General features: G+C 42.3%; 1 protein-coding gene across 1 annotated transcript; it reads left to right on the top strand.

The window, feature by feature from the left end:
• Nucleotides 1-1,343: 1,343 nt before the first annotated feature.
• Nucleotides 1,344-4,612, top strand: sox7 (SRY-box transcription factor 7). Its single transcript, XM_029425985.1, is given in 3 exon segments — nt 1,344-1,814; nt 2,901-3,372; nt 3,374-4,612. Coding segments are annotated over 3 exon segments (1,191 nt in total). The 5' UTR covers nt 1,344-1,582; the 3' UTR covers nt 3,861-4,612.
• The last annotated feature ends 6,271 nt before the right edge of the window (nt 4,613-10,883 follow it).

Genomic DNA, 10,883 nt, shown 5'->3' with positions numbered 1-10,883 from the left:
ACAACAACAACAACAGACATAAGAGGTGTCGTAGTCTCTCGCTCACTCCTGTGTTCATCGCCTCACACTTGTTCTGCTATGACTTACTGACACGGTGACTTCACATCAATGTGGCCCATGTCAGAACAGCACGGCCCTATATATCACTTGTGCTCTACGCACTATCTGTGCCTTCAGGTGCCGTATCCTCTTCCTGTGGGGGGGGGGTCAAGCTTCACACAAAGCTAGAGCTGACACTTCAATTTGACGGTTGTTGAGGCACGACCGAGCAAACTATGTGTATTGCAATTTAAGATATGTGTTGCCTGTGGATTAACTCTGGAGGAGGTTAAAGGGGGGAAGTTAAAACCACAGTATCTGTAGCCAGGTCATTCCCTCCCCCCATAAATATTACAAACCAAGATATTGTCTGACCTGTAGTGTGTGTGTGTGTGCTCCCTTTTGTGTGAGAGTGTGAGCTGCTCCATGGCTGCAGCCCAAGAGTATCCTGTCAACAGGAACTCCTGGATTTGATATGCACCCGCCTCTGGCCACAGAAGGAAACTGATTTGTTTTGTAGTGCATGTTCAGTGGTTTTTATCTCTTCTGTCACCCACTGATATGTTCAGGGGTTCCACATTGATCTGCACCCAATCTGTTAAAAAGAGGACTTTTTTTTTCCTCCTCTGAGGAATGTCATTGTATCATAGCATTTAAATGTTTAACAGGAATTGTATGAAAAATGTATTTATAAATCTAGAACATTTCTGTTTAATGCAGCTGATTAAAGAAACATAGAAAGAAAATGTGTTGTGTTTTCATTTGCATGGGCCATGACAACTTGGCATGTTCATGAGTTTAGTGGGAATCTTAAAACCTCCTTTAACCAGTATAGTTTACTATGCAATGTTGAGTATACTGCTGAACAGGTTAGATCTGTTTGTCAGGTGAAGGTTTCCTTGCAGGCTAGGAATACCTGATGTTGCCCAATCCTTTCCTACATGTAAAAAATAGAAATTGGATCTCTCTAATAGTTGAAAATTATTTCAGTTTTTTCCTTCTATTTGACCAATTCTGGCCCCATTTTAACCAAACTTACCCTATACAAATAACTGTTAACAAAAAATAATTGTGCCCTGCACAGTGACTTTGTTCGTTATCTGTCAGTGGAAAGTGTTGTTTTGTTGTGAGGCCAGTTTAAGTAGTATGTGGTGTTGAAATGCTCTCTCTCTCTCTCTCTCTTCCCTTTCACGGGGCTCAACTTGCAATCAAGGAGGAGCCGAGAGTCCTCCGGGGCTTCTTCTGGAACCTGCTCCTCAAATATAAAGCGCTCCCCCCATCCACCAGGAAAGACTGAATCATAACTCACAAGGAGGAGCCGCTGCCTAAGCATATCTCCTCAAACCTGTGCTGACATCTGACTGTCGCCTGTAGCTCCAGTGATCTAGTCAGTGTGTGAAACACCGCTGGGTTTTTAAAAAAACAGTTTCTGTAGTTTTTCAGCTTTGTATTCAGCGTCCAGTGAACCTCCACAGAGAACACAACTTGTCAGAGGGACAGAGTGAGAAGCGCATCTCAACTTTGGAGAGGAGAGAGCGCGCAGATGGCAGCCCTCATCAGCGCGTACTCGTCGTGGCCAGAGTCCTTCGAGTGTCCTCCAGGAGACGGGGAGGTGCCGGACGGACATGGCCCGCACAGGACCCCCGTGGACAAGGCGCCGGAGCCGCGGATCAGACGGCCCATGAACGCGTTCATGGTGTGGGCCAAAGATGAGCGCAAGCGGCTGGCGGTTCAAAACCCAGACCTCCACAATGCCGAGCTCAGCAAAATGTTGGGTGAGATGAAGTTATTTAAAGTTTTATTAATTGAAGTTCTTTTTTTTTCATTAAATCATATTTTTAAGCCTATAATTATTGTCATTATTATGACTGCTATTTGTTTTTAGCCATCGACACACTTATAATTGCCCTCGGGCCTCGGCTGTTTTACAAAAGTTTTTTAAGTAGTTTCCAACACCAAAATGATAAGTAAAATATAATCCAATAATAAATAAAAACAGATGTTAAAGAAAAGACGACAAGTCCACGTGTTTAATCGCAATTGGTCATACAGAACAAGGAAAATTGGTCACGTAACCTCACAGCTATTATAATAGGAAGCGCGTCGCCCAAATCCCCTTAATTTAACATTTAATGTCTCTGTAAAACTGTACAATTCGTTAAAATCATGCATATAGAAAATGACAGAAATGTATGACTCATGTATGAGGATTTAGTCGACTTGGATTAGTGTTTAGTGATAAACTCTCGCGCATCGGAAATCCTTTTAAAGCCAATTCCAAAACAGCAATACATGTAAAATATACGTTCATAAATAAAGGTAAAATTGGCACTTGTGTTTATCCTAAAATAGGGGAATTCTTTACTTAAAGGAAAGTCTCTTAAAAACAATCAAGAACTTAAAATGAATCCTAATATTAAGGTTGCGGTGAAAGTTATAATATATGCTTTTCCTTTCCTTTTTAGAAAGAATGTCACATACCTGAGAAATGAATCACAATTATAAGTTAAAGGAAGACTTATCTTATTATTCTTGTGAGTGTTATTTAACTATTGTGAATTTGGAACCGTGTGGTTATCCCACCATTATTCAAAGGAATGAAATATCTTAATTATTCAATAAAGGAGTTTAAGCCTACAATATTTGAAAAATATGGAGAACATATTTATGGGTATTTTACAAGTTGCAGTAATTGTTTGTGTGAGTGAGAAAAAATATTCTGTCATTTTAATATTGTGTTATAACAGACTTTAAACGTCAAATACAAGAAAGGGGCAAAAATAAATTCCAAACTAATCTGTTGAAATCTATTTAAGATTTTGTTGTTAAAATAAAAAATAACCTGTCTTTTCTTCTTGCAGGCAAGTCATGGAAGGCCCTCAGTCCCCCTGATAAGAGGCCCTATGTGGAGGAAGCAGAGAGGCTTCGGGTGCAGCACATGCAGGACTACCCCAACTATAAGTATCGGCCTCGCAGGAAGAAACAGATGAAACGCATCTGCAAGCGTGTGGACCCTGGCTTCCTCCTGAGCGGGCTGGCCCCTGATCAGAACGCCCTGCCCGACCAGCGAGTGCTCTGTCACCCCCACGACAAAGACGAGGGCAGCCCTAATGGTCTCAGAAGCGGCTTCTCCAGCCCCAGCCCTGCTCTGCCCAGCGTCAGGAGCTTCAGAGACCCAGCCGGCTCCAGCAGCAGCTTTGACACCTACCCCTACGGCCTGCCCACTCCCCCGGAGATGTCTCCCTTAGATGCTATGGATCACGAGCATGTACCCCCCTCTTATTATTCAACATCTGGTAGCTCCTCCTGCTCTTCCTCCTGCCCAGAGGACCACCACCAGAATCAGACACACATGGCCAGTCCCACCCCCGTACCACACTGACTACACTCAGACCCAAATCCACTGTGGGGGCACACACATCGGTCACATCTCTCATGGTGGACTGATCCCTGGTCCGCCGCTGTCTTACTACAGTACCTCATCTTTTTCCCAGATTCACCACGGGCTCCATCAGGGCCACCTGGGTCAGCTGTCCCCCCCACCAGAGACACAGGGTCACCTGGAGACTCTAGATCAGCTGAGTCAGGCAGAGCTTCTGGGTGAGGTGGACCGCAATGAGTTTGACCAGTACCTGAACTCCAATGGGACAGGGTTCCATCCTGAGCAGGTCAGCAGCCTGACTGTTACAGGACACATCCAGTTGGCGTCTACAGCTACCGCTTCTGTCACCGCGTGTCCCAGTAGCACCACAGAAACCAGCCTCATTTCGGTGCTTGCGGACGCAACGGCAGCCTACTACAACAACTACGGTATCTCGTAAACTTACAGTACACTTGTGGCTGATCGGAGACATTCAGGGGTTTAAAATGGGTGAAGAAATTTAGGATGATGTTGCACTTGAGTGCCAATAAGGGAAACATTTCTGTGCTCTAACCTGTAATTTCAAATCCTGTATCAGCCTCCATGAGCAACATCATCCCACCATGATAAAAACCTGAACTGATCACAGAGCAATATGATTGTCTGGAGCCGAGGACAGAACAAAGAGCAAATGGAGGAATATGAAGAAAGGGAGATGGACACCTCAGGGATGCAGACACAAAATACTATAGTATGCCACCTCCAGTTGTCATGACATTTCTAAACCAGAAGAACTATCGTCAAGACTTTTTGTCCACTTGTAAATGTAACCAGTTACTGTTGCCACTGCGGCATGTACAGATGCTCTTTAGAAGCTAATTTAAGTCCTTTGATGTTTTGCATAAATGCTAACTGTAATGCTATTATCAACGCTTTCCATTCGAATGTTTGTATTATATGTTCTCGCTCTTCCTAGCTTGGGAGTCTTACCTCAGTAGTTGTAATTGAATGAGGTTTTAGTTGGACATTTCTTATGCAATTTAACAAAACGGTGTATAATGAAGAAAAAAGGCGTTTATACTTCTTCTCAAGTACTTAATAATATATAATCATAACCTCTACGATGAAAAATAATAATGGTAACTATAACTGTATGCTGATTTAGGTTTGTGAAAGACAATAATTTAAAATAAAGTTACATTTTTATATTAATGCATTTGTTGATTGGATAATGCTCTCACCGACCACTCATCACAACAAAAGAATGATGTAATAAGAGGAATTGGTAATAACTGATACACTTGAATGGTATTGTGCGGTAGCAGAAGGAACACATTCACCCTCACATACATGCCGCCTGATTAAAGCAAGATCCTGAATTAAAAACAATAATAGAAAGTTTTTTCACATTACAGGGTTTCATACACAAATGGAGAGAGAGGGGGGGGGGGGGGATGCTATTAGTCCATCTTTGAATTCAGTGTCACACTACGTCTATCTTCTATTTCGGGCTTCGTCTAGCTGTCGCACTGCAAGTGGCCCATTCTGACACCCACTCCCCTGCTTGCTTTTTCCTCCTTCTCCCTCCGTCTCTCTCGCTTTCATTTCATCCCGGTTCAGAGGATTAGTGTAAAACAGGCACAGCCGTCGCCACCCGCCTCCATCTCAACCGTCCTTTGTTTTCCTGGAGTCTTATTCTGGGAGCCATTCTTAGGCACTCCGGACCCCACTTCCACCCCCACCCTCTCACCCTGCGTTCTATCTTGCTGATGCAGACCTTTCGTAATCTGTGCAGAATAAATAAATAAATAAATAAATCCCAGGGCTTCGTTGACTGTTTTACACCCTCCTCATTTTTTACCCCTCTCCCCTCTCCCCTCTCCACTCCTCCCCTCTCACCCTCTCTGTTCTCTTGAATTTTTCTTTTTTCGATAAAAGGAATTCAGGGGGCTTTTGACAAATCCTGGAGTCTGGCTGGTCTTCCTGCATTTTTTGGGAACGGTTGAGTCGTGCTTCTTGTAAAGAGGATGTGGCGGAGGAGCGGTGTTTCCTGACTGATAAGGGAAAAGCCTCTCTCCGTCAGGATGTTTGGGCCTGGCTGGGCCCTGCATTAAAGAGCCAGAGAGAGGGAAGGGAACCCGCTGTTCAGCAAGCAGGAGGAAACACTGCCGCGCTGATTAGCATCTTACGTACCCGTCTTTACTTACCCAACATTTTCCAGGAGAGACTTTGTCAACCTGGCCTGTTGTACCTTGAACAGACAAACCACAAACATCCACACAGCAATGAACACGTTTCTCTGAACCTAAAAAACAACACTTGTTTTAAACATATGTACCTGAAATGACCTTTGTCTGTACCCACATTAAACTATGATCGCATGCTTTTGACACACCTTGCTGAGAATGTGATTAAACTCACCAGACTGACAACATTTATCAAGCACCAGTATTTGCAGCTGGCCGACGTCATGCTCATTTCTTCGGGGTTAGATCATTACCCTTTGTGCCTGAAGGGGTTCAAAACTCTTCGGAGGGTCCATTTGGTTGTGGGAGCCGGACGGGTGGTGCCCCAGGCATACGGGGTGAGAAAGTAGTTCTTTGGTACGCCGCCAACCCGAGTTGTCAGGGTCAGATCAGGGTGCTGCTGCAGACTCCCTTGGTAAAGACGACCTGCAACGTCTCAACAATCACGTCCACCACCTCAGGGTAGGACACTGTAACACGGACAAGGACAAAGACCTCAACAAAGCATAACCACGCTAGGCTCATACTAGTGCACACAGGTAGACGCTACTTGAGCATAAATTGCAGCATAAAGTAGTTTCATCATTATCATATTATTCCCATACGTGTTGATATTTGTCATGTCCCAAATGACTCTGAAATCATTATGGCCGCTACAGAGATTTAGATAAACTGAGAAAACAGTCGTGTTTTCAGCGTGGAGACGATGTATTGTTTTTGATAAACCAATTCATGATGCAGTAAGAGAATTTTTTTGGAAACCATAAAGGAACACTTCCATTTTCTAAATCAAAACTTTAGATAAATGGTTTTCACTGGACAGCAAATGCACTAAATTTAAATACATGTCACACAGTGGCTACTATAATAAGCTATGATATAGAGTATATGCATTTCCTACTAAAATTAGCCTATAATAGTGCTTCTGCTTTGTTTTGGCCGGTTTTTTAAGTGATAAACTTTCTTATCAAGGTGCCTCTGCAGTGAGAAGTAAACTGCATTTGGTGTCTAACACATTAAGTTCACAGCAGTTTCCAGTGCACTGACCACTTCACATCTCCTGTGGATAATAACACTTTGATTAGCGTAACAAAATCCCCAAAAGAGCTCTCCGAGAGTTTTAAACGATATTTGGAGATCCTGTGACTTAAGTTTTCGGGAAGTGAGGGCAAAACACTGAACTTGTCAGCCTCGATCTTTTCCTCCGTAGAAGTTGACTCATCGTCATCTCAACCTTAAGTCAGAGACTTCTGCATTGCCGCTGTTTTAGCTGCAATAAATCAACAAGAATGGAAAGAGAAAATAAGGTGTCAACAAACACTGCCATGACATTGTTGTGAACCGCATCAAACTTACACTTTATACACACAGGCACTTGCAGTGATTGTGTGTAAAGCCCTGTGATAAGGGAGTGCGTGATCTCTTTAATTTGACTAATTGAATCTTTCACACATTTGCAGGATAACCAGATTTACAATATTTGAGAATATAAGGATATAGGCTGAACAAACAAAAGCTTGTTATTTCTCTCTGATTGCTGACTGGCTCGGTTCCAGACTCAGGTCAAGCCTGTGGAATGAGTCTGTCAGGTAGTCTGTTATGTTTCCTATTTCCTCCTCTGCCGTCATGTCACTTCCCTGGGCAAACAAACAACTCAAGCGGGCTAACTCAACACCAACTGTCAAGGTAACAGCGTAAGGCTTGGTGTGTGTGGACAGGGGCGCAGAGCTTTGCACAGCTGTGTAAAGTATTATCCATCTGCCGGGACCGAGGTGAGCAGTGATCACTTTAAATATTGTGTCCTCCGGAGGCACGGAGGAGGCTGACTGTCGGGTTGGTCCAGCATCCATTGTATAGCTGGGGAAGGAGCATCCAATAACGTCACATCTGGAGGTCGACCATTTGTGCTATATGACGTTATTTGCGTATTATCTGTAGGTCAAGAGGAAGTGGCTGATTTGATCTACGTGTCTAAGGCATAACAATCTTCAGACTGAGATGCCCTTTAAACCTACATAGCCTTCTATAGCTACTACTGTATATATAATGTTGTGATAAAGTTATTTTGTATTGTGGCTGCATGCAAGTAGTTATTTGCAGTTATATGAAACCAAAGATGTAATTCCAAGTGATTCTGGGGGAATAATCACATCTTTCCTGTCAGGCGTGCAAATAGAAAACCACAAACCCATTACAACATCCTCATCACAGTAAATGCAGTGAACTTTACATCAAATTAAACTACTCTGTGTGACGGATAAAGACACACTTACATCAGTAAACACTAAATGTTGTCGGAGTGCATTTCCAGCTGGAGTGTGTTACAGCAGCATAATAACCTGTTTACAATTTGTACTTGGCCCTAAATCTGGCCAAAGGAGGAAAGGAAGGAGGAGGAAAAAAAACACACACACACGTCTCACAGCAAGGGATTATGGGTGCAGCTATTCTTCATCTCATTGTGGCTCAACAACAGGCAGAGTGTGGGGTGGCAGGCAGGCGTTTACGTCGCCGGACGAAGAATGGACCAGACTCGTCGAGGGACAGGTGCCATGTGGCAGAGGATGTGCGGGGACACAGATGGGGACCCCTGGAAAACTTGGGGGACTGTACGAGCAGCCAAGGGCCTCCCACCCGTACCTGTGCTGTGAATGCTGCAGCTGAACGGGATCCGGCACCTGTTCTAAGCAGATACAAGCGACCAGCAAAAGCGCAGAGGGAGGCCAGCACATGGCTGCCAACCCAGGGAAGGAGAAGGCTAGATTTCCATTTACCCATAAGCGCGGCCTGATTACCAAATCGGCACAGGCGGTAAAGCTTGTGCTCTACTGCAGGATGTACAAAAAAGGATTGAGAAATGTCTTCCAAAACTATGTGCATTTCATCAAACTCCCCACTTTAATAAGAGCTTTGCGGTTGTGTATTAACACATTTCCCTCAAAATAGAAACAGCATTGAATAGTCAAGAGAAAACTTGGGAAATACTAGCACTGATGTATTATTTTTAAAACAAGTGATGAAAAACGGCAGTGCATGTCCTATTTTTACCGCCTGGTCCACATTGGTCCCTCTCTCTCTGCCTCTAATAGCATGGCTTGCACTGGTCTATCTATGCTGCAGCGCAATCTGGCTTGTTTTTGACTGCTGCAGTTTCTCCCAGGGGTGGTGTAACTCTTCACCTCAATGTGCAGGAGGATGTTCCTATTGTGCTTCCTAATTGCAATGTGGTTGTTCCATTTAAGAGATAGAACATCCTTATCTGTTCCGTGTGTGATCCCGTATTGTGGGAATAACTGGAAGAGGCATTAGGTATTTTTGAGTCATGTTATTAATTGAGATAATTATAACATTTAGTGCAGTGTTTCCATTTCCTGACAACTTTGTTAAATAATGCCCGGGATGAGACATGCACTGTAAAGGATATAGCTAATTAAAATGTTGTTCTTTCCTCTAGTTGTGAAAAACATGAGCTCACACCATGTCCTAATATTAAGTGAATTCGGACATTGCTCTTTAAAGCGCAAAGGTTCCATGTCTTTGATCTTAAGTCACTCCCCATCTTTTCCATTTTAGCGGCCCACATGCTGCCGTCGTGGCTCTGGCCCCGTCGGCCTGCACCAACAGACTTTACTCAGCGTGCATCCTGAAAAGCAGACGCACTAATGATTTAGATGAGTGATGTTATAAGTTCAGTGGTGTGAGAGAGAGAGCCCCTTTTAACAGCTACTGTGGAGGATAGACAAAGCAAACCACACGACCGCCTGATGCAAGCTTGTGAGAAACACTCAAAGCCATTAAGTTTGAAATATTTCAACAAATATCATTCATAAAATTAGCGTGGATACCATTTAACAGTTAAATCAGATTGTGAAGCAGATGTGATACCTCCCTATAAGAGTTGAATTTAGTTTTTAACATTTGATTTGCATTGCAGCTGGATGATCAAGTCAGTAGCACTAAAAAGTAATAATAATAAACTTATTTTCACAGTTAAAAATGATTTAGATCTAATATTATTGTTGCTGACTTTGTAATATTTTAGTTTTTTCACATTTATTTACTTTGACTACTTTTCACACATATCTGGGCCAGAAAACGGCTATACTTAAAAATACCATTCATTTAAATACTGCATTTCTTAAAAACAAATATATTTAGTTTCTTTAATATCAACAGTTTAAGATTATTATTCTCATATTAAAGACAATAAACTACTTTTGATTATGTAAAGCAGATAGTCTGCCATTTCAATAAGATTATATTTTATTGTGATTCTTCTGTTGCTCCTATATTAAATGTGTCTTCTTCTTTGCTATGTTGATGAGCCAAGTGTATAACAATAAGTACTAACAAATAAATAAATATGAATTTACATAATGAAACCTTTCATAAAGAATAAATGGTTATCAGCAATAACTAATCATTGCTTCCTTATCATTAGTTACTATTGTTAGTATTTGAATGGTCCAGCATTAAAACATATCCAACTACAGACCATTTTGCGATGGGCTCACACCCCCCACTTCTGCCCCTTCCCCACTTCCTACCCCCATACTTCTGGCGCCCTTGCTCAAACCACACCCATCCTCGAACGCAACCTTCTTTTTGATCTCAACCACAGTTTTGTAGTTTTACAACTAGTTTTGTGACTGGCAGTGACAAAGTCTGTAGACAGACAGACAGACAGACAGACAGACAGACAGACAGACAGACAGATCTGAGAGCTGCTTTCTCTCAAGATGTGGTGAATTACTTCTGGACGCACAATGGGTAGCCATGTGAATGGGCATCTACTGATTCTAATGGATGCTTCTATGCAATGTATCTATCAAATAATAAAGAAATATATATTAAAAACATAGATGAAGATAGTCTGCACAGCATCACTAGGCCACACATAAGAATGTCTGCCTCATACAAATGTTGCCATTTGTCCTTCCCCACCTTTTAATAAAATGCGCCATCGTACACAAAAAATGTGGCCACATTTATCAAGATTGCAGGACCCCTTTCTTTCATTTGACAGATTCAAACAAGATTTCATGTTGAACTCATGTGGATCTGATTTTAGGACACACACTGTACATTTGTACTCAGTATTATCTTTTTTTTTTTCACATCATTATTATTTTTAATATGTTGGAAATTGCCCGAAAACGAGCAGCAACATCTCTTAATAATTGATTAATAATTGTAATATTTTTTCTCTTTAGTATTCATCAGACCTGAAAGAAGCA

The sequence above is a fragment of the Cottoperca gobio genome, chromosome 24 (assembly GCF_900634415.1).
Source record: "Cottoperca gobio chromosome 24, fCotGob3.1, whole genome shotgun sequence".
Lineage (NCBI taxonomy): Eukaryota > Metazoa > Chordata > Actinopteri > Perciformes > Bovichtidae > Cottoperca > Cottoperca gobio.
Note: the sequence above shows the minus strand (reverse complement) of the source record. Positions and strands in the feature narration are given on the sequence as shown.